Raw genomic sequence first — 27,805 nt, forward strand, 5'->3', positions numbered from 1 at the left:
GGTAAAGCACACAGCAGGGCCCGGGATGGAGGTGACCCGGTAAAGCACACAGCAGGGCCTGGGATGGAGGTGACCCGGTAAAGCGCACTGCAGGGCCTGGGATGGAGGTGACCCGGTAAAGCACACTGCAGGGCCTGGGATGGGTCTTGAGGAGGCAGTAAAGCACACAACAGGGCCTGGGATGGAGGTTACCCGGTAAAGCGCACTGCAGGGCCTGGGATTGAGGTGACCCGGTAAAGCACACTGCAGGGCCTGGGATTGAGGTGACCCGGTAAAGCGCACTGCAGGGCCTGGGATGGAGGTGTCCCGGAAAAGCACACTGCAGGGCCTGGGATGGAGGTGACCCGGTAAAGCACACTGCAGGGCCTGGGATGGAGGTGACCCGGTAAAGCGCACTGCAGGGCCTGGGATTGAGGTGACCCGGCAAAGCACACACCAGGGCCCATGGATGGAGGTGACCCGGTAAAGCGCACTGCAGGGCCTGGGATGGAGGTGACCTGGTAAAGCACACTGCAAGGCCTGGGATGGAGGTGACCCGGTAAAGCGCACTGCAGGGTCCGGGATGGAGGTGACCCGGTAAAGCACACTGCAGGGCTTGGGATGGAGGTGACCCGGTAAAGCGCACTGCAGGGCCTGGGATGGAGGTGACCCGGTAAAACGCACTGCAGGGCCTGGGATGGCGGTGACCCGGTAAAGCACACTGCAGGTCCTGGGATGGAGGTGACCCGGTAAAGCCCACTGCAGGGCCTGGGATGGAGGTGACCCGGTAAAGCGCACTGCAGGGTCCGGGATGGAGGTGACCCGGTAAAGCACACTGCAGGGCTTGGGATGGAGGTGACCCGGTAAAGCGCACTGCAGGGCCTGGGATGGAGGTGACCCGGTAAAGAGCACTGCAGGGCCTGGGATGGAGGTGACCCGGTAAAGCGCACTGCAGGGTCCGGGATGGAGGTGACCCGGTAAAGCGCACTGCAGGGCTTGGGATGGAGGTGACCCGGTAAAGCGCACTGCAGGGCCTGGGATGGAGGTGACCCGGTAAAGCACACTGCAGGGTCCGGGATGGAGGTGACCCAGTAAAGCGCACTGCAGGGCCTGGGATGGAGATGACCCGGTAAAGCGCACTGCAGGGCCTGGGATGGAGGTGACCCGGTAAAGCACACAGCAGGGCCCATGGATGGAGGGGACCCGGTAAAGCGCACTGCAGGGCCTGGGATGGAGGTGACCCGGTAACGCACACTGCAGGGTCCGGGATGGAGGTGACCCAGTAAAGCACACAGCAGGGCCTGGGATGGAGGTGACCCGGTAAAGCGCACTGCAGGGCCTGGGATGGAGGTGACCCGGTAAAGGACCCGGTAAAGCACACTGCAGGGTCCGGGATGGAGGTGACCCAGTAAAGCACACTGCAGGGCTTGGGATGGAGGTGACCAGGTGCATTAGGATGAAAAAGCAGTTGCGTAAAGAGGTAACGATTCTCTGTGGGTTATACAGTGTATTCCTGCGCCTGTACCCTTTATACTATGATTGTTGAGAGAAATGGTACCACTGAGGCCCCTTAAGAAAGGCCAGTGGTGGGGATGCTGCCCGTTTGCGATCCTCCAGCTCAAGTGAGTAGCGGGCTCTTAATTAGTACGAGCGATTATGTTTCCAACATGTCTCCTGCTGGTGTGCACCCTGGCTGCTCCTATGGGAGTGTACAGGGGCAACAGTTGCGCGTTGTGCATAACATCCCTCCGAATGTTCCAACACGCATGTGAAGTGGGGAGGCACCGCACTTTCTAGATCTTTTCATCTGCTGAGACCATAGTCTCTTGCTTCGGGTGGTGGAAGGGGAGAAGATTCAGGGCTCAGGCTGTACTTGGGTTGATCAGCCATGGTGCCAGAAGTAATTATTGGTTGCGTCTCTTCGGCATTCGGGATACTTTCTGGGATGTAGTGCTGGAGGGAGAGGGTGTGTGTGTGTGTGCGTGCGCGTATGTGCGTGTGTGTGTGCGCGCGCGCGCGCGCGCCTCTTCTTGCCAAGGCTCATGTCACCTATCTCCACATCTTTCTGCACTCATCTGTTGGCGGCGCATTGCCTTGCCTTGTTTATTGTGGACTGCTGAGTGTGTCCCCACAATGAATGAGTTGGGGTGATGGTAGTGGTGCTGATGCAGTGGGCAGTATTGCAGGTGAACACCCTGTAGAGGAGTGTGCCAGGGTGCGGCAGTAGCATGGGAATCATGAGGTGCCGTGCCCTCAGTCTGCAGGCCTCTCGGTGGCGATGCCAGCTACTTTACTTAGTTTCCTCATATATCACTCCACGTCACTGTTGGATTGTAGCCAGAATGCAGTATGTTCACCTGATGGATTCCAGGCATCTGCTGTAGTCGTGGAATTCTCAACCATGTAACAGAAGCTCCTGGTCAGTCTTCACTTTGTGTGGTGTTCTGTTGGTTGCTTCTATTTTCTCCAGTTTGGGAATGATGGCTTGTGCATCGATGGAACGTGCTATCTCCACCTTAGCTTACCCCAAAGTCACCAATGAGGACAATTAGGCAATGGCCATTGGGTAGGGCGAAGTTGCCAGCACTTACTTCATGCCATGGTTTCATTCGATGGTCTTGCGAGCAGGATGGTGGGGGTGGATTGCTGTTTCCTGGCGCCTGGCACATGCTGGTTGTGGCCACTACTGTGTTGACTTTGCTGTGAATGTCATGGGACCACACTTTTTACTCTTTACCTGGCCTTCGTGACCTTCATGGGAGATTAGGATGGCTTGGCCCGTCAGGGTCTCTGGGATCTTGATATGTATGTGTGCCTCGCAGGAAGAATCCCCCTGCAGATTTGGGAAGTTCCCCCTGGGCTGTCCTGAATGCTGATGAGACTGCTCGAGAAGCAGTCATCCTAGGTGTGTACTCTTTGCACATGTCCTTCCTCCCCTCGGCTCACTGGCTCGCAGTGCACCTGACGGCCATTTGTCTTTCTCCAGCTCACGGACGACTTGGGTTCATTGCATGGTGTTACGTGGTACATTTCTGATTCTGCACTTTCTTTTGGTTCGAGATACATCACATCTGAAGCAGGAACACTGGCCTAATGATTTGACATAAGGACTGGCCTAAACATCTAACAGCCATGAAAGCAGATGTCGCAGAGAACCACCAGAGCACAACCAGCCCAGCTAGCTGTGGAATGCCGCAGGCCTCGCAGAGACGGGCATGAACAGCCCTCCCTTCGAGAATGTACACAGTTCGGATGCTGCTGGCTCAAGTCCCAAGGTTGATAAGAGCCTGACTTGCAAAGACAATCTGAAGTTACGAAATGTACTTGATTGCCTCTTCTTCGGCGAAATGAACTATTGTTATGAATACGTACGGCTAATGGGAGGAGATTAATATGTAGCTTTGCATTGTACATAAGTATGAGCGAGGCCTGGGAGGGGGCAGAGTCGATGCAGCCCTCCAGAGCCTGGTGTGTGTGTTAACATTACAGCACTTTTACAACCCCACTTCTGGCTTTGTGGGTTATTTGTGTCCGAGTGCCAAGTGCGTGGAATGCCTGGAGAGTGGGTGCGAGGGAGCTGGATTTGCACTAGTATCGGGGAGAGCAGGACGAACGATTGTAACACATGGCATCGTGGGGGCCTGTTCAACGAGCCTGCATGCATGCAGTGCCTCGCGTGTTTTTCAGGCAGTGGTGTCTTTCAGGTGTCGGGACGGGAAAGCCACTGGATTGTCCACACTGGGACAGGATTCTAGGGAGCAGTTGCATCCTTGCAGTTAAGGTATCCATTTCTCCATCGAAGGCCGGGATTTTGGGGATGATCCTTGAAGGATGAGGACCTGAGGTTTGCAATAACTTTAGATGGGTGTCAATACCTGTACAGGTTGAAATGGTTGATGCCCATAACTCCACAATGGCTTAGTAACTTTGTTCAGTTGGAATGAGGACGGTGTTGTGGTTTTTATCAATTTCAGTAAGTAGTGCTCCTAGGCCACAGGGGCTGGTGTCACCTAGTAGATCACTGTGTCTTCTTATGTCATGTCACACATTAAGGCACCTTTGGGCTATTGCAAGGCGCGTTTGTGGCGCAACATGCATTCCCACTTTATACTTGTCTTGTTGAGTTCCCCGAGTGGTTCCGTCATGGTGGCAATCTGCAGCATGATTTGCCTGCAGTAATTGGCATGCCGAGAAAACAGAAGCTCAGATACTGTTTGTAGGCGAGGGGCAGATTTAACATCATTCATTTTCTTTGGATCAGGTTGGACACCATGGTCAATAAACCTATCTAAAAAACTCCAATGTTGCCTTGAAGTACTCACCGTTTTTCACAGTGGAGCATGAGATCACAGTCTTTAATGCTTCAGAATAGATTTCAAGCATCTGGAGATGTTCATTTTCGGTATTAGGGTAGGTGCTGACACTGAAAACATCCACCACGCCAAAGTGGGCACCAGATAACGTATTGGAAGACCCAAGCAGTGGACTAGACAGCAAAGTGTTGTGTCTTGTAGCACCTGAGCCTGACGTCGGAAGAGAACTTGGTTATGGCTCTAGAGTTCTTTTCAAGTTTCAGTTGGTGGTAGATAGAATTGAGCTTCCCGTTTCTAAATAATGTGGCCCAAGTAATATTAGCTTCTATGTAGTCAACGATAGGTGTGATTTGGGGTTCTTGCTCGATGAACTTAATTGAAAAGGCGCACGTAAGTGCAGATACACACCTGTCATGATTGCTTGGCCTTGCGTGCGATAATGAAGGGGGAAACCCATAGGGTGGGGTGTCAGAGACTTTCTCGGTGCTGACAGCTGCCTCGAGTTTGTCAAGCTCGTATTCAACTTTTGAGCACATTTGAAAGGTGATGTGCTATGGCCAAGAAACTGTTTGAGTAGTTTGACAGGTTTATATTTTAGGCAGCCTGTGCCTAGGAATAGTTACTTGCATTCATCCAGGAGGTCTTCCAGGTCAGAGGCCTGCAGTTGGAAGGTGAAGTGAATTAGGTCCACCCCGTCAGCAGCCTGGCAGCTTAGGAGCATATCAAACCGACCTCTGCCTCAAAGATGCTTTCTCAGATGCCCACTGAGCTGTGTGTGAGCGATGGAATGAACATTCCATTGATTTCATTGATTGCTCAAACCCTACCTTTGCCCCAGCGCTTATATGGCATGAATGCTACAAGAACCGTGAACTGCACAGAATAGAAGCGAGAGACCATGTAGTCAGGAGTAAGAGCATTGGCTCGTGCAAGCTTGAGATGTCTGAGAAGAAGTGAAGGGGGGCCTCAGGAGATCTTATAATTCACAAATCCACGGCCTGAGTTCAATATCAATACCCCTAAATCTGCTGGATAAACCTGTTCGAAAATGTGACTTTTTAAAACCATTTTTCTGAAATTAAGTTTTGTTTCTTCAGACTTCATGTTCAAAGATAAGTTGTTACAAAGTGCACCGCTTACTGAAGTGATGGACTGCAAAACTAGTATGGGTGTCTTCCTTTGGATTACATATATAACTACCAAGCGACTGATCATGTATCAATGCCTTCTTCATGCTACAGGTGGTGTTGGCTTTCCAAAGCTGTTCCGCAGCAGACTGTCAACGACGGTAGTGCCATGGAGGGCGGTGTGGCGCTCGTTTTACTGTTCCTTGCTTCAGGACTGGCAGCTGGTAAGAGCCAAGTGTTCATTTTATCATTAAATATTGAGCAATTTAACCAATAGATAGGAGCATTTGACCTATAATGTTTGTGCTTTTCAAAAGGTTCCCAGGGCTCACAGTCAGCCTCATGTGTGTTGCTTCCAGATATGTGAAGCACTCTGACCCAGACATATTTCAGAGACACTAAACAGCCCATGGAAATTCCCCAGTTTAACAATGTTTTTGGAAATCACCACAGAAAAAAATCACAGAAAAAATAATCAAAACAATTGACCAATTGACAATGGAACTAATAAACACAAAAGAAAAAGTAACATCTCTTTCTTATATCTACTGAATCGAAAAACTTGAGAGTAATCCTGTTTCTATTCTCTCCCTTGTACTCTTCACACTGTTGGATATAATCTTACTCACAGGTCAATAATCTATTTAACAATGTTTTTCATAATTAATAAATAATTGTAAGATAATGTCGACACAGAGCGTTTCGGCCTTGGGAGCTACCAGTCATGTACTCCTTCTCCTAGTGTTTTGGCCTTCATCGGGACAATGGAATGTACAATTTTTCTTTTGTGTAAGTTCCTACTAGTTCCGCTGTAAACTGATCAATTTCTGTGATGATTTGTTTGTCATTATTTTCCTTTTTGTGATTTCCAAAAACATTGTTAAATTGTCCATTTAATCAATGTATAATGAATATGTGCTGCTTTACATGTGTCTATTTGGTTCTTATTGGTGTTTTGACTTTGTAGTATTATTTTAAGAATATGATGAACTAATACATTGGTTAGACAAAAATGGTAAAGCTATTGTCATTGAAGTAGAGCTTGTTTTAAAAGTCTATCTGACAATTGACCATGATCATTTTGGTAGTTTGCATGTGTATAGGAACCTGGGATATCAGGGTAATTACCAGGTACTCCTTGTTCGAGATATCACAATAACTTAATCAATGCACACTCTGTAGTTGCATGCGAAAATTGACTTCTGATACTTACAGTCAGCTCCTTGAACCCATTCCACAAGATGCAAGGCTACTGGCTAGCAACCGAGTCACCAAAAGCTCCTGAATGGCCCTAGATGAAGTACCTTTACAGTCCATGAGCGTTTCCTGCAGCCAATTCCTGCACTGCTAGATGCAGTAGATATATTGCTGGTAAAGTAGCAACTTGTAAGGACACAGCCCAATGTGTTTTCACCTTTTAATGAAAACACCACTGTTACGGGACATGAACGAGTTAAGTCATGCTGCGGACTAACCCCATGACTTTGGGAGGGCACTGGAGGAGGGCGGAAAGGAAGGGCCAAGGGAAAAAGAAAGTTTAGTTTCTGTAGGGAGTTGATAAAGTAAGGTAACAGACACCCTGGGCTCTGTGTGTTGCAAACGTGGTGATGGGTCTTGAATCAGGGTGAATGACCAGCTGTGGTACCCCTGGTTGCGGTCTAGTTTGGAGAACCGGTTTGCTTGATTGAGTCTGACCATCATGTCCTCTATATTTGGGCCTGGATGCCTTTCTCTTTGGATTGCTGCATTTGGAATGCGCAAGTCAACAAAGAGGTGCAATCGGCCATTTTCCTTTGGGGACGATGAGCAGGGGTGAAACCCATGCCATCATGATGTGATGTGGGCCGCTTACCCTTTCAATAATGTCGTTGTCTAGTAAGATTCGTAACTCTTGTGCTACTTGTGCCTGGAGGTAGAACCCCGCCAGGCGTGGGTGATGAGGGACTGGAGCTACCCTCGGGCCAATGTTGAGGGCGATCACAGAATCTTTGAGCATGCCCATCCCTTCAAATAGTGCCGGAAACAGGGATTTGATTGTGTCCAGAGACATCCTTTAGTGTGACAGTGTGTTCACCTGGTCTGGGGTTGGAACGTGGTTGTGTTCCTTCCTAGGTTGTATCGATGAGGGTACTGATCTGGGTATGTCCTTTAGCTGGGCCCCTGGGTTTGCTCTTGTCGTCTCATTGCGCCAGAGTACGTGGGTGGCCTGTGGTTTGGGAGTGCAGGGTTATTCTCTTGGCACATTGCTTGGAAACGATTTTCCTGGCCACATTGCATGCACATTTGTCCTATGGCTGTGCATTGCCCCTTGTGAGCGTACCCATACCTACATCGGTAGAACTGTCTTTCTCCTTGGGGCTTTTGCTGTGAACTTCTTGGCCCAGGTCTGAATGGTGGTCCTTTGGTTCTGATACCTGTGGCAGATATATTCTGCATCACTGTTACTTTTCCGAGCGTTTTCAATGGCTACCGCATGTACGTCTACTCTCTCATAATCTCTGGCTAGGGCTATGATCTCTGGTAACAAGAAGGGCTTTTTTAGAAGATGTTTCCTGAAGATTGAGGATGTGCACCCTTCTATTATTCTCAGTCTACGCAACCAAATATGGTTCCCAAATATGGATGTGATAGTTGAGGACATTTTAACACACTGCCAAGCCTGCCAAAAAAATGCAACAAATGCACCCCCATGTCCCCTGCAAATAGTGCTGCTACCATAAGGACCCTGGCACCGACGAACGATGGACTTTTACGGTCCCTGAGAAGAAAGAGGCCACCCACTAGTAACAAGGGACGAATACTCGAGATTCCCAATAGTCAAACACGTTCAGTCCACAGCCTTCCACCACATAGAAGGAGTGATAGACAAACTATTCAGTGAATGGGGATGCCAAACGTTATGAAGACAGACAATGGGCTCCCATTCCAAGGACAAGAATTCAGGAAGTTTGCAGTGACCTTAGTGTTTCAGCATCAAAGAATTACATCCCTGTGGACACAGGCCAATGGGATGGTGGAGCGCTTCATGTCCACCATCAAGAGGACCAGACAGAAAGCTATTCTAGACCAAACGCCCTTTCCCCAAACGGTGTGCCAAATGCTAAGGAGCTACCTGAACACACTGAATGAAGTCACAGGGAAGACACCAATAGAGATCATGATAAAATACAAACCTCCAGCGCGCCTAATACAACTGGAGAACTATATTGCAGAGCAAGATGCAGACATGAGAGAAAGAGAGATGCCAAGAAGAAAAGGAATGGGCAGACCAGCAAAGAGGAACAAAGGAACAGCAACTACCAATTGGGGAGCCCGTCCTGGTGCGGCAAAGGCAACAAAAGAAGATAGACTCACAATATGACCCAGAACCATTCCTTGTGACTGAACTCAAAGGGTCAATGATTACTGCAACAGGAGATAGACGTGAGATAACCCGAAACACCCCATTCTTCTGATGGCTCCACACCTCTGAACCAGAAACCTTTGAGCGGACTAAAGCAGAGGAAGACAGAAAGACAAAGAGGACCAACGAGACAGAGATCGATAGGACATAGAGGAAAGACCAGGGAAGACCCGTGAGTCACCAGGATGACTACATCGAAGGGTGAGGAGGCCACCACGGCTGATTGAGCAGATGTGAGGCCGAGAACTTTCATGATAAGTGCAGGGGAGGTGTTATGAGACATAAAAGGGTTAAGTCATGCTGTGGACTAACCATGTGAAGTTTGGAGGGGGCGGGAGGAGGTTGGAAAGGGAGAGGCAAAGGGAAAGGAAGGTCAGTTCATGTAGAGAGTCAATAAAGTAAAGTAACGGATACCCTGGGCTCCGTGTCGTTTATTGCCTCAAGGCCAACCTACAGCACAACAACCACGTTCTCAAAGTCCTCCTTTTATAGTCCATAACCAGGAAGGGCGATATCAAATGTCTACAATACTTACCCGGAAATAAATCCAGCAGTATGTGCATCCTGTGAGGCAGGAAAAACAAACGGTTATAGGGGTAACAATGCCCTTATGACCTGCGCAAGAGGGAGGAGCCAGAGCCAGTTGAAAGGACATTTATTTGGGCAGGAGAATTACTTTAGGGTTAGTCTAAAACAAAAACACAAAAGAAAGAATGCATGATTTGTTTAACTGTTGTAATATAAAGGAGACTGAAGCAAATTGAAGGATTTTCAAAAACAGAATTTGTATGATTCAGTGAACGTATCTACAAGGACCATGCGTTAGCTTTGTGACAGGCTAAGGAAAAATCACCCCACTCAATGTAAAACAAGCAAGAGAAAATAGCTTTCTTTACTGGTGCCAATGCATGGGTTTCAATACACTGGTTTCAACTCCGCAAGTTGGCCAATTCTTCAAACAATTTGCATATTGTTTCTTCTGATCGTGATCACCAATCACAGTATACCCTCTTGTGAAATGCCTGTCACAACTCCTGCCCATCCTAGTTCCTGGTCCCTGCCACCGGCCCGTGGTGCTGGAGGTGTAGGGGCTTGCGTAGCTCTGTCAGTGTTTCTCTGAGAAGTTGCGACAGGACATGGGCTCATCTTTCCTCACTACGGCGCAAGCGCCGATTGTCATGCTGACCTCTGGCGATTCCTGATTTTGATACTTTCGGTTCAAATTCCGATAACCCTTCCGGACAGAGTAGGCGCTTTGTTCTCCTGTGTTCTTGCTGTTCCTCGTCGTTCCTCTGTCCTTCAGTCTCGCTCCAGGCTCCCCATTGTGACCTACCAGAAGGCCACCACCGCTGAAGACATTGTTAACCCAAGTATGTTGTCAACTGAGAAAAAACAAGCATTGGCAAATTGAGCTGTGCTGCTGTAAGGAAGGTGCCTTTAATATGATCTCAGCAAACTGATGTATTAAAATTCGAGAGAGAGAGAGAAAGAGTAAGAGAGAAAGAGTAAAAGAGAGAGAGAGAGAGAGAGAGAGAGAGAGAGAGAGAGAGAGAGAGAAAATAAATAAATAAATAAAAAATCTGGGAAGACGCTCAACAAAAATTTGCAGTAGACCCACCAAAATATTATTCTGCACTGATTCATTTACAGTCTTGCAAAATGATTAAAACTCTCAGAAATACAGTTTGTGTGTGTTGTGTACATATTGTAGTATGCTTTCTGATTGTGCTATCAGTCTGACGTTTCAGAATATCCCTTCCTGTACGTTAACTTCCAGCTGCTGGCACAGCTTCAAGTCTTCACAGACCTCCCTGCAACTCACATATGCTTCCTATTTCGCCATAATAATAATCAGTTTGAAAATAAAATCAGATTGCAATCTTATTGAAAACAGTTGTAATTGTGTCAATCAGACATGCAGTGCACCAATCCGTTAAAACGGTTCCTGTTAACTTAGCGTCCCAAACCCTTCCGAGTGCATGGACAAGGCAATACAAAGCCAGACCTGCTGCGGCGCAGCCCCGTATATACTTATAGAAAATGACACAGACATGCCATGCGTTATTCTGGATTAATTGTGCATTTACAAAGTGCAGATCGCTGACAAGACACGTGGCAGCCACTTTGGAAACAGAGCAGACTAGTAACAATTGGGCGCGTGGGGGCCTCTGTGTGGATCGCCAATTTCCCCCACCCTATTGCCGTCCGTGGCAATCTGCATTCCCTTCAGAAGCAGAACACGTTTCCATACTGGGCACCCCTTCTCTGATTTAAAAGGGGAGGCATCTCGCTCGCTGAAGGCTAGTGCTCACCCAGGCTGCGCGTGACACCAGCAGGCCTCTCCTGAAACGTGTTTTGTGCAGTGATCTAGTGTTAGTGCGCGACAATGCTGGGGACGGCGGGGCATTCACACATAACCTAGGGCTGGGCAGAAGCGCGCCGGTAAATAGAAAAAAAATAGGACTTCACTGCCCGCTGCGCTTGCAGTATCCACGAGCGAACAGTGCCAAGCCGGCAAACGAGACTAACGTGTTGCTAGTACATTTTAGGGACGAAAACGTTGACTGTTTGGTGTCCTTAACGTCTTATTCAGACTGCATTTACTGACGAGAAATGCTGCGTTCTGGAAGCAGGTTGTGCTATAAACCACGAGATCACACTGGGTTGGCCATACTCCTAACCGATGTAATAATTAATGCCATATTTATCATAATCTGTGTTGGTGCGGCGGAGCATTGTACACACCCCTTCCGAGTGAGCCCTCAACTCCGGACACCTGTTAAACCTCTGCAGAGTGATTCGGTTACACCCCAGAATCGCCACTCGTTATGGGGCACGAGAGGTTGGAGGTCCTGTTAGTTTTGGGGGAGGATACGCCTTGTACGCAAGTACTAAAGGCACACATAGAATGCTCGAGACACAGCTGTGAGATAAGCCCCTGCGGTTACTGTGCGCTTAACCCTATGGACAAAGCAGCAGCACACAGTGGAGGGCGGATGACGCCTGGAGCCTTTATTAACAAGATCAAAACGAGAGTGAGTGAAGCTTTTAGACATCTTAACCACCTGTAGATCACAACTACGATGCGAGTAATGACAAGGCACACAAACAGGTTCCACTCACGCCACCAATGTATTTATTTACATTTTAGTTGCTAAGTCACAGACACTATAGTGTGTGCACGTCTGCTACATTTCGAGAGAATGAATGGCGTTCATATGTGCAACACACTGTAAATATACAATCTGAAACTTTTCCCCCTTCGCTGGACGATCTTCTATTCGGAAAACTGTTTTGATTTTGTACTCTATTATCGAACCACGGCCACCAGATTGTGCATTACAGACTGAGCCCGGGCTGCCCAAGGCACTTGCGCATAGTGCAGGATGTGACGCACGAGGCGCTGGCCCTTGCCTCAGAATACATCCCAAACGTGACCCAACTCCCGTGGGTATCGTACAGTGGGCGCGTGTAGTTAAACTCTATAGGCTGAGTAGTGTGGGTTCCCCGCTGCTCTTGGCCCTGTTGTAATGTGCCCTGCACCATGAATGATAACACGACAGCTCTGTTTGTATGGAAAAATTAAAATGGCCGTAGGCCTTTTATTATATACAAATAATGGCACTGTACACTGGTTATGACAGCTGTACAGTAATTAACACTTTTTTGGGCACCTCGTGTCCAGGGGTTGGGATGCCCCCCTTCCTTTAGCCTCCCTTTCGATGTCCTGTGGCATCCTTTCCTGGACACGTGCCGCCGCCTACGACTTTTTTTTTTTTTTTTTTTTCTTTTTTTTTTTTTTTTTTCTACCGTGTACCGTCAAAAGTACTCGGCGTTCCTGTTCCGGTTTTCCTCTTTCCTTTCTTGTAGGGTGGGTTGGGTGGAAAACGAATCCTTCTTCCGCTTTAACCAGGGCCTGGGAGCTTACCCGAGTGAGGTGAGCTCCCAACCTGGTTGTGTCTTGCTCCCTCTTCTCTGGGGTATTTGTACCCCTTCCACCTTTTGTTGTGGTGATTTCGAGCCGCCCGTGTTCCTTCCTGTCCTCCCACCCCTCTGTTACTTTCACACCTTGCTTCTCTCTTCTTGTGTTCCCTTGGGTCACTCCGCGGGTGGGGGCGCCGCTCTGGCTGCCCCTCCCTTTTGCTTTCCCGCCTGTTGGGATCCCCCCACCCTGCGCCTAACCCCCCAGGCCCTCCATCGTGCCGCACTTCGTTCAGCACGGGGCCTGGGGCATAGGCTGAGTAGTGTGGGTTCCCCCCTGCTCTTGGCCCTGTTGTAATGTGCCCTGCACCATGAATGATAACACGACAGCTCTGTTTGTATGGAAAAATTAAAATGGCCGTAGGCCTTTTATTATATACAAATAATGGCACTGTACACTGGTTATGACAGCTGTACAGTAATTAACACTTTTTTGGGCACCTCGTGTCCAGGGGTTGGGATGCCCCCCTTCCTTTAGCCTCCCTTTCGATGTCCTGTGGCATCCTTTCCTGGACACGTGCCGCCACACCTGAGGGGTTGTTTGTCTAAACCGCTCAGGTCCCCCCAAAACAGTGATCATGCCCAGCCCCTCGTTGTATTCCTTATCCGTGTGCTATTTGTCGGGTCCGTCACCCCGGCCACCTTTGTGGTATATGCGGCCGCAGACAAAATGTGCTGCTGCCCATCTTTTCCTTTTACCCTGGGCCAATGCTTTTTTAACAGCAATAGCCCCTGTTGGCCATTGACATTTTCCCTACGTCTTGTCCTGTTTCCGCTATCACCCCTTTACCTGCTTTTTGTACTGCTTACCCGTTTTGTACGTTCCTGTCCTGGTTCTCTTTGGCTCGCCCTGGTTCCTTTGGTTTTACCTATTTCTCGGACCTCTTTGTAGCTATTTCCGCTTCTCCTCCCGTGGCACCCATGCCTTTTCGGGTGTGGGTGTTAATTTCTTGCCATGCACCTGGCCATATTTAACTTTTCCAGCCAAACCTATGGCTAACCCTTCCCTTATTTCCTGTGCTCATTCGTGGAACCCATGCCTTTCCTGGTATGGGCGTTATTTTCCTGTCAACTCGTGGCCATATTTTCCTTTTCCAGTCGGCCTTGTGGCTGACCTTTTTATTATTTCCGATGTTTCTCCGGGGAACCCATTCCTTTCCCAGTATGGGCGTTGTTTCCCTGCCATACATGTGGCCATCTTTTCCCTTTTCCAGTCAGCCTTATTGGCTAACCTCTTAATTCCTTCCGAAGCTTTATTCGTGGAACCCATGCCTTTTCCCGGTGTGGGTGTTATTTTCCTGCCCTCTACGCTGCCATATTCTCCTTTTCCCGATGTTTTATTCGTGTAGGCTTAATGGACCCTTTGGCATTTCCCCTTTCCTGCCCTTCCTCTTGTGCTCCATGCTCCCCGCTTGTGATTTTCACGCTATCTCCCCTGCCACCCCTTTTGTACCGTTGGTGGTCCGTTACTTTGCTACTCTGCCGTCCTCTTTGTGTCCCCTATTGACTGCCCCACAGATTCTGTTCCCCTGACCTCAAATGATTCCTTGTCGTTATTATCATGTCCTGATGTTTGTACCTGTCTTTGCTTCTATCATTATTTTCCCATTATGCCCAAATGCTTTGTCGCCTTTAAGACTTTCTGTTGGTATGTTACAAGTGACACCCCGTCATCTGTGTATTACTGCAATATAACGATGTACCATCTTTGGAAATCCGCCCTCCCCTTATACCAGGGTTCCTTGCTACTGGTGCCCCTTTTAATGATCCCTTCTCAACCTCCTACATGTCCTCTACCTTACAGTCAGGTAGCCTGGTCAGGTAACACCCGTTCCCTGGTGAATCGACCCTGGCGTACTTCCTTGTGCCACCCTCTGTCGTATGGGAACCCCGTTGCCCACTGGTCCAGGCCCCCCTTTTCTGTCCGTTATTGCTCCCTGCTCCCTTCCTATTCACTCATGTCTTCAAATGGCCCCCCTCTTTACCTTTGCTACTTTTCGTCTCTGAAGGTGTTACCCCTTGCCACTTGCTTCTTAACCTTCCCTCCCCGGGTTCTGGACGACTTACCCTGAGCCGTGCTGCATGCTTTTAACCTTTTTACCAATTTTCCCCCCAACTCTGCTATCTCTTTTCACCGTACCTTTCCTTTTCCTCCTCAGCGGTGCCTCCGGCTGCTCCCGTGCCCCTCTTGGGTCTTCTCTCGGCCTCCTTTGGCCTTGTGGTATTCCTCCTTGCTGCTGCTGGACTCCCTTTGCAGCAAAGGCGACCTTGCCCTTGCCTTTTCATCCTTATTCTTTACATCCAGCACCCATTGTGCTCCATGCTCCAAGGTTCTGGGCGACTTACCCTGAGCCGTGCTGCATGTCTTTCACCTTTTTAGCATTTTTTTTTTTTCCCCAACTTTGTTATCCCTTTTCACCGTATCTTTCCTTTGCCTCCTTTATGGTGCCTCCGGCTGCTCCTGTGCCCCTTTTGGGTCTTCTCTCGACCTCCTTTGGCCTTGTGGTATTCCTCTTTGTTGCAGCTGGCTTCCTCTAGCAGCAAAGGCGACCTTGCCCTTGCCTTTTCATCCTTATTCCTTACATCACGCACGCATTGTGCTCCATGCTCCCCGGTTCTGGGCGACTTACCCTGAGCCGTGCTGCATGCCTTTCACCTTTTCACCATTTTTTCCCCAACTCTGTTATCCCTTTTCACCGTATCTTTCCTTTTCCTCCTCTATGGTGCCTCCGGCTGCTCCTGTGCCCCTCTTGGGTCTTCTCTCGACCTCCTTTGGGCTTGTGGTATTCCTCTTCGCTGCAGCTGGCCTCCTCTAGCAGCAAAGGCGACCTTGCCCTTGCCTTTTCCTCCTTATTCATTACATCAAGCACCCATTGTGCTCCATGCTCCCCGGTTCTGGGCGACTTACCCTGAGCCGTGCTGCATGCCTTTAACCTTTTCACCATTTTTTTCCCCCACTCTGTTATCCCTTTTAACAATGCCTTTTCTTTGCCTCCTCGACGGCGCCTCCGGCTGCTCCTGGTCTAGCATGTTCTTCTCTGTCTCCCGCGACTCCTCCGCCACTTCCCTTGCCCTCTTCTGTCCTTGGGGTACTGCGGCTTCCTCGTTGCTGTTCGTGGAATCCTCTCGCAGCAGGGGCGATATTGCCCTAGCCCTTTCTTTCTTTTGCATCACCTCCAGTACCTATTTGGCCCCCTGGTCTTTTTCCGCCTTTTTGGCCCATGCGCTGAATTCTTGCGCTCTTCTTGTTCTTTCATCCGTCATCCCCGACTTTTGCCTCTTCTGGCTTTCCAGTAGACTTGCCTTCGCTCGCCTTGTTCCTCCTGTATTGTTTCACCGGGCCCCTGTATGGCTTCCCGTGTTGCCTGTTCCGACCGTTGTTCTAATTCGGCCCGTACTGCCCCTTTAATGCTTACTGCTGACTGTATTTACTGATTGTGCCACGGGTGCTCTTAAAATATGGAACGCTTCACGAATTTGCGTGTCATCTTTGTGCAGGGGCCATGCTAATCTTCTCGGCGTGATTGTCGGATCCACCATGCCTGATGCGGCCTGTGATATCACCGTCGGCACAGGAAGGAGGGAAGTCCCCATGCACATGCGGGGAAAACAGGGGCAGCCTCAGCAACTCGGTCCCTAATTTTTTTTCCCTCCCTTCGTTAACTTTCCTTATTTTACTACCTGCACATGGCTACCACAAACACCCTTGACTCCCACTTACGGCCTGAGGGAGCTACCACTCCCATCCTCACTCCTAATCACTCCAGGGGCCCCTTTCCCACGACAGTTTTAAACAATTGCTAGTCACTCCATATGCGACCCCGTTCTTAAAAACTCCCCTACCCCCCAGGCCCTCCATCGTGCCGTACTTTGTACTGCACGGGGCCTGGGGCGTTGTTAGTTTGCTCCCTCTCGGAGCTGTGAACTGACCTGACGCTGCCTGGTCTGCTCCGTGTCGTCCTGCTTCCAATGTGTGCACTGAACGCACATCGCGCTGTCCCTCCAGTGACTGGCCTGTTTTACGTTCTCGTGGCAACCTTCGATCCTTGCCAGCTGCTGCCTCCGTGCGAAGCTGAGAGTAAAACGGACTGGTGGATCTGCTTTTGCCTGTCCTTGCCTCCGGTGAACCCTCGCGGTTGTCCGTCTGCTTTTTTCCTGCACCCCGTCTTTACTGCAGCGTCCCGAACTGCGGCAAAGCTGGAGGGGTTGGGACGATGACCGTCCCTTCTGTTTGTCCTCTACGTCAAGCGCGCTATTCAAATTGTGGAGCCTGCGGTATTTCTCCTCCTGAGATTCCACTGCTGACGGTGGCGGGCAATGTGCTGCGGCCGGGAGGGCCCAGGCCGTCGCTCGCAGCACTCTATTCTTTTTCTGGCCACTCGGCCGACGCGACAACTTGTGAAGCACCCGATCACTGCTGCCAGTATTTCGCTGCAGCCCGTTTTCCCTGCCCCGAAGCCCCAGAGCTTTTCCAGCGCCTGCTCCAACTGCTGGACCGGCTCCTTACCGAACACCCTTTCATGGCTGCTGCGAAGTTCCCCCTCGCTGGAACCCGCGCCACAACTGGAAAACTTCTTCCTCTCGGTCAGGAACACTGCACGTCCTCCCTGCTCAGCCCAACTGGAACAAGCCCTCTTCATGGTCATGGACTGCCCAGCATTACCGCCACTGAAAACCATCCTCGTCAGTCAGGAACTGCAGCAACGAAACCACGTAGCTTCCTGGTTGCCTGCTTCTCGAAAACTTCTGTTGAGCAGGGGCACTGCCGGTTAACATTTTTATTTTTGTATTTCCTGCTCCACTGCCGGTATTTGAACTCACGCTCTGCCCGTGAGAAGCGAGCGTCACATCCACTGCACTATTTGGTAGATGCTGCCGCTTCATTCACCGCCTCCGCAGCCTGTTTCCCGACGATGTTTGTTGTGGCGTTCTTCTTTCCTCTGCCCCCAGCCCCGGCCTTCGGGACCGCCGCTGCTGAACCGCCTTTCGCCAGCCGTGGTCCCGCTCTTCTCCGTTGGGCTATGCTGCCACCGCGGGGTGGTTTTTCCTTCTTCTGCCCGCCGCTCCAGGCTCACGGGTCCACTGCCGCTGTCCCCGCTTCTCTCCAGCCGGGGTCCCGCTCTTCTCTGTTGTGCTACGCTGCCACCGCGATGTGGTTCCTCCTTTTTATGCATGCAGCTCCAGGCTCACGGGTCCTCTGCAGCTGTCCCCGTTTCTCTCCCGCCGGGGTCCCGTTCTTCGCCGCTGCATCCTCGCGTTGCCACCTGGGGTCTTCCTTTTTCTTCACTGCAAATGTTCTTTGCGTTCCTCCCGCCGCTTAAGCCCGCAGAGGCGAAAACGACCCGGGAAAAAACACTCAATCCGCTTAAGCCCGCAGAGGCAAAAACGAGATCAAAACGAATCCTTCTTCAAAACGAATCCTTCTTCCGCTTTAACCAGGGCCTGGGAGCTTACCCGAGTGAGGTGAGCTCCCAACCTGGTTGTGTCTTGCTCCCTCTTCTCTGGGGTATTTGTACCCCTTCCACCTTTTGTTGTGGTGATTTCGAGCCGCCCGTGTTCCTTCCTGTCCTCCCACCCCTCTGTTACTTTCACACCTTGCTTCTCTCTTCTTGTGTTCCCTTGGGTCACTCCGCGGGTGGGGGCGCCGCTCTGGCTGCCCCTCTCTTTTGCTTTCCCGCCTGTTGGGATCCCCCCACCCTGCGCCTAACCCCCCAGGCCCTCCATCGTGCCGCACTTCGTTCAGCACGGGGCCTGGGGCATATTTGCTGTTCATTAATCACTGTGGCACGCAGTGGTATTTCGAACAATACAACAGACCGGAATAATTCTCAGTGATAATGCAGTCCCTTTCTTTGTTTTAGCGGACTGCGCCAGACTTGATTACTTTTGGCTTACTGCACAAAAACCCAGACTCGTTTAAAAGTGGAAAAGGTCGCTTTAATGTGACAGGCCAAAGCTTACAATCAAAACGCTTAACTGGCTCCATGGCCTTACAAGCTAAATAGATATTTGAACAATCAATTAAATAACTTAAACATTTTCATTTTCCCCCCAACAATTAAATAATTAAATAACCAATTTCCTCCCTAATGATCCCTTGGATCCTACCGTATCCTTGCCCCTTTTCCAGGCGTCCCGCTTTCTCCCAGGGGCCATGCCCCTCCAGGCTCAATACCTGTTCCCCCGGGGTGACCTGCTTGTGCAAACAGCGCCACCCCCTCCTTTCCCGTTTTATTCCCCCATTGTGCTTCCCTCCCCCCACATCAAAAGGGGCCATGCCCCCGGCGCCCCGACCCACTTCAACCCCTTTTAAACTCCCCTCTACACCAAACTCCCCCTTCCTGTGACCTGCAGCCAGCCTGACCTGCCACATCAGCAACATATATTACACACACCTTTCATGATGCCCTGACCTGTCACACAAAACTACCATCCCTACCCTCCTAACAGACCCCCAAAACTATAAACCCCCCCCCCTGACGTCCAGAAACCCCCCCCACCCGCATCCCGCATAATCCCATGAAAAATGCCCCCCCCCTATTCCATAACTGACATCACCCTAAACAAAATGAAGGGGTGGGAGGGCGGGACAATCACCAAGTCCTAACCGTCGCCTGCCTCCCGAACCTTCCCTGAGCCCTTAAGTACCCCTGGAGGGGCGCTCTGCACCCCACGGCCACTCGCTGGCCGTGTGCAGCGCCAAAAAACTCCCCGGGGGGAAACGCTTCGCGTTCCCCCCGGGGCCCCCCTTTTGGCTTACTGCCAAAAACCCAGACTCGTTTAAAAGTGGAAAAGGTCGCTTTAATGTGACAGGCCAAAGCTTACAATCAAAACGCTTAACTGGCTCCATGGCCTAACAAGCTAAATAGATATTTGAACAATCAATTAAATAACTTAAACATTTTCATTTCCCCCCAACAATTAAATAATTAAATAACCAATTTCCTCCCTAATGATCCCTTGGATCCTACCGTATCCTTGCCCCTTTTCCAGGCGTCCCGCTTTCTCCCAGTGGCCATGCCCCTCCAGGCTCAATACCTGTTCCCCCGGGGTGACCTGCTTGTGCAAACAGCGCCACCGCCACCTTTCCCGTGTCATTCCCCCATTGTGCTTCCCTCCCCCCACATCAAAAGGGGCTATGCCCCCGGCACCAGAAAAACCCTCCCCCGAGGAGTTCTTTCTGCCCCAACCCCCCACCCCCACTTTTCTACATCAAACTGTTCACCCAGTCTCCCAGCCAAGAACCCAAGTCCGCCAGGTAGTGACTATTCCCATACACGGACAAGTGTACCCCATCCTCTCTAAAGATAAGAAAACCCTCATATGTTATTTCCTTATGGTCCATGACCCTCACCGCCACTGACGCACAAAATTTCTCCATTTCCCTGTTTATCCCATTCCTGGCCCGCTCTATTGCTCCCTCATTTCTTGCTCCCCTCCACACTCTTCTCGGCAACAACTTAGTCCACACCACCACCGCTTGAGGCCACATATCCCTAATCCACCCTAAGTCCCTCTTCATTTTCCTTAGCAGAGCCACCCCCGTATCCCTAACCAGGTCATTCTCCCCAGCATGCAGCATCACCACCCGTGGAACTCCATAGCGTTCCCTCATTCCTGCCAATATGGGCAGCAGCTTATCCCACCGCAGGCCCCCCAAACCGTGCCACCTCACCACCACTTCCTTGTAACTGCACCCCAACTGCCTTCCAAACACCCTTTTCTCCGCCTCTTTACCAGCCCACTTCACAATTGAATGTCCAACAATCCAAACTTGCGCCAACTCCCCCTTCTTTTGCGCAGCATCTGAAACAGAAATTACAAAAATTACTGACAAGTCAACTTATTACAAACCACAACAACTTGCCCACAAAGTCCTCCACCATCTTTCTTCAACATTCCCCTTTCCCAAAATCCCTGACGTAACCCTTGTATTTTCCCGACCTCCAACGCCCCAAACTTTTCACTTTATCCTCCGAAAAACCCAGTCTGCTACCCTGAGATGCTGCGCCCATCCTAAAAGAATGAGTCCCGAACTCCTCCGCCTTTTCTCCTACCGTGTCCAGCGCCTTTCGCAATACCCCTAGCACCTGTGCTGCTGTAACCGGCGATCCATCCGAATGCTGGAAAACCAAACCTGAATTAACCCCACAGCGCTCCTTCCACACCTTACCTGCCTGAACTGGGCATAAAACCTCGCTCCCTCGACCCAGCAGGACCCAAGAGCCCCTTCCCTTCTGATCCGTCTTGGACCTTTTAATCTTGATGTCTAAACCTTCTTCTGTAATTTGCACATCTTCCCACTGCAGACCCCCTACCCCCCCTTTTCCCCCGACCAACTCAGAAACCCTGAAGGCCCCAAAAAATAACCATGTAAAACAAGCCGCAAACAGTTCCCCTTCCCATACCGACCAGCAAACTCCCCCCAAAACCTCAATCAACCTCTGCAGCAATTCAGCCGATATTGGCCTCCTCTTGTCCTTGTCCCTCTTACTCTCCCTTGCCCATCCTTCCAACATCCTACTCGCCATCTCCCCCCCACTTGGTTGAAAGCCCCAAAACCATTTTCCGTAAAAGGAAATCCCTGCTAGCTTTCCTGTTATCGTTGCCCTTGACCAGCCCCTGTCCATGCACCTCAGCAGGAAATTCATGACATCATCCCTCCTCCGCTCTGCCGCATCCTATCTACCCTTCCAACTACAAGCTCCTCCTCTAATAAAATCCTCCCAGGCCCTCCTGTATGACTTCTTAGATGCCGCGGCCAATGAACCCTCCCCCAGAGCAAGCGCTCTCAGCTTCCTATCTTCCACAGCTCCTCCGGAATCTGCTGCCCCTCCTGATCTGCATCTGGAGCCCATCCACGGAATCTCTGCCATTGAAAACGAGATAATGCATCAGCGATGCCATTATCCTTCACTAGCACATGTGTTGCCTTAAACACCACATTCCATTCCATGCAACACAGGACAAATTCTCTCATCAGCCTTGCCACCCTCTGATCCCTCGCTGACTGCCTGTTTACCACATGGACCACGCATTCGTTGTCTACATTGAAATTCACCTTCTTGTTTCGCAACTCCTTCCCCCACAACTCCAATGCTACTAGTAATGGAAAAAATTCAAGAAATGCTATACTCCTCCCTTCCTTCAACCATCTCTCTGGCCACTTTTCCGCACACCATTTCCCCCTCCAAAACACTCCAAAACCACCGGCCCCCGCTGCATCCGAGAGTATCTGAACTTCCCATGTCACCGGGTCTCCCTGCAACCACATTGATATTCCATTGAAACTCTCCAAGAAGCGCAGCCAAATCCTGCAATCCTCCCTCACTGCCCCCGATACTCTTATCCGGTGATGTGGGCACTTCGCTCCCGCCATGGCCCTTGCCATGTTCCTGCAAAACGTCCGCCCAGGGGCCACCACCTTACATGCAAAATTCAGATGCCCAACCAATCTCTGCATCTCCACCAGCATCATTTTCTTGGCCCCCACCGCTTTCTCCAACAGTACCACCAATTTGCTCACCTTGTCGTGCGGCAAGCGTGAGGTCATGGCCACTGAATCCAGTTCAATTCCTAGAAATGTTAACACCACTGCCGGCCCTTCTGTTTTGTCTTCGGCTAATGGTACCCCAGCTCCTCCATCAAGTCTTGAAACAACTTTAGCATTCCTCTGCAATCCTCCTCTCTTTTTGCCCCGCTAATGAACAGAAAATCATCCAGATAGTGCAGCACACTCTCCCACCCCGAGCTGAATGAGAAGACCCACTGTAGAAAAGAGCTGAACCGTTCAAACAAAGCATAGGAAATTGCGCACCCCATATGCAATGCTTTGTCTATGTATATACGGTCCTCAAACTGCAAACCTAACCACCAAAAATCCTCTGGGTGCACCGGCAATAATCTAAACGCCGCCTTGATATCGCACTTGGCCATGAAGGCCCCTCGCCCTTCCTTCCTTATTAGCTCAACCGCCTGGTCAACACTCGCATACACAACCCCACATTCTTCCGGGGCAATGAAATCATTAACTGACATACCCTCCGGCCATGACAAATGATGAATCAGTCTGAACTCCCCCGGAGCTTTCTTGGGCACCACCCCCAATGGGGATATCACTAAGTCACCCGGTACGTCATCAAATGGGCCCACTATCCTTCCTGCCACTATTTCCTTGCTCAATTTTTGTCTTACCACCTCCGCATTTTCTCTCGCTGACTTCAAATTTTCTGCCCACCGCCGCACCCTTGGACCCTGGTAACCTAATCTGAACCCCTGACAAAACCCCTCACTCAAAATCTTAGCCCCTTCCCTATCCGGATAAAATTGCAACCATTTTTCCAACACACCCACTTTAATTGGAGTAAAAGCTTTTCCCCCAACCCCTTTTCCTGCACCTCTCCCCCTGTCTCCTTGTTGGAAACACGGCGTGAGAGGGTGTTTTCCCCCGCACTTGCTACACTTGTGCTTGAACCTGCACATGGTCCTTGCGCAGCTATCCTTATTGTACCCCCAGCACGCTGCTGAGGACTGGCCCCTGCCTCCTCCCCCCACCCCCTCATGGGCGGGGCGACCAAGAAAGGGCCAGAAAGGCACTGGCAGCCCACTTGCTGTATGTAATGTCGGGGCAGGCCTCGTTGGGGCCATCCATTGCAGCCAAAGATCCATATCTATCTCCCCCCAGACCGCCTGACTGTCCTCTGCCATTCTCGCTCTCAATTCCTCATCATACCTTACCCAGGCAAAGCCCCCAAAGCTCGTAAAAGCCTTCCTTATTACATCCATATATTTAAGCAGGGCCACGCAACGCTCCGGGAATTTTTCGCAACACACACTGGCATAAATGATAAACGCCGACGTCCAATTCTCAATGGTCACCGGGACCCTCGGGCGTGAAGCCAGTTCCCTCTCTTCCTCCTTAGAACCCTCATTCGCTCTCACCTCCCTATGTAGCAATTTGAAGACATCCACAAATTCCCCTGCCTGGATCTTCTCCCTGGTCGCTGCCATCAACTGTGCCCCCAATGGTTTTGTTATCCCCATGTATGGTAATTTCTTCTCCTTTCCTTTCACTTCCACCTCTTTATCTTTACCAGCTTGCACCTCGAGCCCCAATGGCTCCACCACTTTGTCCGTTTGGACCTCCACTGAGCAAATGCTCATCTCAACCCCCTCGGCTCCAATGGCCTGCACACCAACTTCCTTAATTACACCTTGAAAACCAGCCCGTTCATCCCCTAACCGCCTATTTGTAACCCCTCTCTGCCATGCAGATGACCATTCCCTTTCCCGCTCACCTCTTTCCACACCTGCCACCTGCGGCCTGGCGTCCACACCGGTGCTCCTCCTCTCCATTCTCAGAGGGCTCCTACTGCGGGGACAAAACATGTCAGCACAATCACCCAGCCAATAATTCCCTTGACCCCTTTCATCCCGTCCACCCTGCACTTCCCTTTCCCTATCCCACCTTGAACTTCTTCTCTCCTCCACCCTTTCCCTTTCCGCCCTGTAATCTTCCAATTCCCATTGCCCCACATATTCCTCCCCACCAACTTCATCACCCCTTAAATACCATTGTGGATGTGAGCTCATGCCCGAGATGAGTTGATGATCTTCTTGCGAGCCCGGGGCGTCCGCCCCGCCACTCCTTTGACGTCTTCTCGGCGGGGTTGTGGGAACCTCTGCCTGGTCCTCTTCTCTCGGGCGAGGCGTTCTGACATCCACCCTTGAATCCTCATTGCTAGGGGCTGTGCTGCGACCTCCAGGCTCTCCTTGTGAAATCCTACCGAAACCCTCACCCTCCACCTGGACAGCGGGGGCTGCGCAGCGCCCTCCGCCCCCACTCCTCCTACCCGGGGGGGGTGTTCCACACCCCACCCTACCCTCCTCAATTGAAGGGGACCTCTCCCTCCTTCTCCCACCTGCACTCTTCTGCAGGTATTTACCCCCTCTTCCCCTCTGCCCTGACACCCCCATATGTGCCCCATCCCTGCCCCCACTGTTGTTCCCTCGAGCCCCACCTTCTCGACCATTCCCCTCTTCCCTAGAGCTATCATACCCTTCCTCCCTCCCTGGCTGCCTCCCCGACCTCCTTAACCCCCCATCTGCCCTCTTGTCTATCTCCCTCCTCATCTTTCTGCCCCTGGATTCCCAAACCTCCCCTCTCCCTGCCGAAGGGGTGCAAGCCACCACCACCGCCAGCACTCCGTCTGCCGCAGCTCTACGCTGCGGCCTGCCCCCACTACCCGCCTCTCCTCCCGTAACTTCCCCTACCACCCCTTCCAATTGGGCTTTAGTTGCCCTGCTAATGATTTCCAGGGCCCTCTTCAAAGCCCCAGCATCCACCAGCCCCTTCTTGCTTGCTCCCCGGCCTGCCATTGTGCACAATAGTCCGCGTGTGCCCAAAAATATGCCCCTTAAAATCAAACTAGGTACTCTAAGCCCCCGAGCCGGAACCTACCCATGGACTAGTACCCTTGGCACTGTGCAACCCGAACAAGAAAATAAAAAAGCCCCCGGAAACCAAAACACACCGTGGGTGATAACCAATAAACTAACCTAAATAGTATTGATAATTAATAAAAGAAGACTAATCCCCAAAATATCCCTACCTAATTACCTCTTTATTACTGGTATTATTTCTATTATTATTTCCTTTATGATATTTTGTAAAATATATATATATATATATTTTTTTTTTTAAAAAACCCTATTCAACTATTCTACCCTTGAACACACCCCCTCCCTTCTACCTAGGAAATCCCTGAAGAAGGAGCACCCAAGACACTAGCAACAAGCACAAAACAGTGCTGAATAACGGCAGCACACACTGCCACCTAGCAGTGCACAAGCAGCACCGCACCCCTCCATCACTCGAGAAACACGGGCCCTTTAACGGCGCTGCCCTGCCCTGCCCCCTTCCTACACAGCACTGCTACCGCGCCCACGCACGCGAGCGCCGAGAGACAAACGCTCGAACTACGTGGGAAAACCCACTGAGGAGCTGCGGGAAAGCCGCTAACACTGTCTAACCTGCCCCTAAACCCCCACGCCCAGCCGGCACACGAACGGAGGAAGGATTCCTCCACAACTCCCTGACGGAAACCCACGGAGCCCTCATGCCCCCACTCACGGAGTACCCCCGACGCACACCCAGAGGCACGGAGACCCACGGTAAGACGCGAGGGGTGTCTTATCTACGGCACCCCTCTTACAAACTCCTCAAGCGTATCTAAACAATTTTTTTTTTTTTTTTTAAATTAACACAAAACCTAACCGCCTTCCTCTACTACAACTCCCCTACCTCACCTGCTCTAACTCGCACCTAGGGCCCAGGCACTACAGGGAAGGCTCGGGAGCAGGCAACAGGACTTGACAATCACCAAGTCCTAACCGTCGCCTGCCTCCCGAACCTTCCCTGAGCCCTTAAGTACCCCTGGAGGGGCGCTCTGCACCCCACGGCCACTCGCTGGCCGTGTGCAGCGCCAAAAAACTCCCCGGGGGGAAACGCTTCGCGTTCCCCCTCGCACCCCCCTTCCCCACATCTCGCTCGCATGCTACAACGACAAAACCCTGCTGCTCGGCGGGATTGCAACACACTGCCGTGTTTATGTTCGTTCGCTTACCGTATCCGTTACGGCGTTCTGTCTGCTTCTCTACAACCGATCTGGGTGGCAGCGTCAGAACTAAACTGTATCATTATAAGAAAACGTACAGGGTTGCTTGTGACTCCGGCTGCCCTATTGAGTATGAAAATGAGATCTCCATCTTGAAATGGAGTTTAAGTAACATGTTTTTAAGGAAACTCAACCTTATTTATTTATAAACTCTTTTAAAGACGAGGTGGTCGACCTACCTAATCATTTCATATCAAAACACTGATTAATGATAATGTTTATGTTACAGCTCGAACCAGTGTTCAAAATCAAGAGATTGCAACTAAATATCAGTTGTTAAAGTTTTAGATTTTTGAATTTTAGCTTTTAACAGGCTGGCCCTGGGCAGCAGTCTGAACTAAACTGTATCATTATACATCTGCTGGGCAGAGGTGCAAACAAGTCGAGTCAGAGGAGCATGTCTGTAGATTTCCTTCCGGATTCCATTCTTCGCGAGTTTACAGATCACTCTGCAGTAGACTTTAAACATAGTCAATCAGAATGTCAATTGACAAAAAGATTTGTGCATACAAATCAAAATAAAACGCCCATATAGTTAAGTGTACTCATTTTGCTCCTACTTCGGAGCATGCACAGCTCCCCAGCAACAGTAGCAGGCCGGCAGACGTGAGCGAGAGGGTCAAGGCCCAAATGGTGCTTCGACAATTTCATCACCAAGCGCTGCAAGTTGCCATGGCAATGCCATACACTGCACCCGAACTCCCACCAATGTTTTAGCGATTAGGTTACTTATGCCACAAAAGCTCCAAAACCAACAAAGGGCACATGGCTTGCCAAATGCAGCTCTTGTGTTCTATGCAAATCTGCTTACAATAGAATAGATTTCTCATTCAATGAGTCCAACACATTCAAAATGAATGGACTTATCATCGGCAAACATTTCTATTTGGTTTACATCATTATTTCTATTTGTCAAAGTTTATGTTGGAACTGTTTACGCTCTCAAAACAGAATCATTCCACAAGAGGATGCCTCTAAAACTCTTCACAAGAAAACATTGTTTTGCTTAAATTATTAGCCAACTTTATTGATATTTGTCTTTGATCACATCCCTCCAACCTTGGAGTGGTTGCCCACATATCATTAAAACTGTGTTCATTATACAGGCTTACTTTTCATTTGATAAAGTGGTTAGAGCAACAGATGCACCTCACTGCAACATGGCAGAATTGACCAACTCACCACTGGAACAATGCAGCACTATTCCTTATAAAAAATGTCCACTGCTTCAAGAGAACATGCATGATGCTTACATGTGTTTACTCCTGTGCACGCTTCACTGATAACTTTTTATAGTGATAACCACCTATCATGCTAACGCAGCTG

At 50.3% G+C, this 27,805-nt stretch overlaps 1 protein-coding gene and 1 pseudogene across 1 annotated transcript in view; one reads left to right on the forward strand and one right to left on the reverse strand.

Annotated features, from left to right (window-relative positions):
• LOC138583201 (galectin-3-binding protein-like) overlaps positions 1-27,805 on the forward strand; it is a 122,425-nt gene that overhangs the window by 38,804 nt on the left and 55,816 nt on the right. The window contains exon 2 of the mRNA XM_069655229.1: positions 5,534-5,643. Within this exon, the coding sequence (XP_069511330.1) occupies positions 5,589-5,643 (55 nt within the window). The 5' untranslated portion in view covers positions 5,534-5,588. The remainder of the gene's footprint in view (positions 1-5,533; positions 5,644-27,805) is intronic.
• LOC138448213 (U6 spliceosomal RNA) lies at positions 16,257-16,330 on the reverse strand (annotated as a pseudogene).

This window comes from Ambystoma mexicanum, chromosome 3q (assembly GCF_040938575.1).
Source record: "Ambystoma mexicanum isolate Mex_15411 chromosome 3q, UKY_AmexF1_1, whole genome shotgun sequence".
Classification (NCBI taxonomy): Eukaryota; Metazoa; Chordata; class Amphibia; order Caudata; family Ambystomatidae; genus Ambystoma; species Ambystoma mexicanum.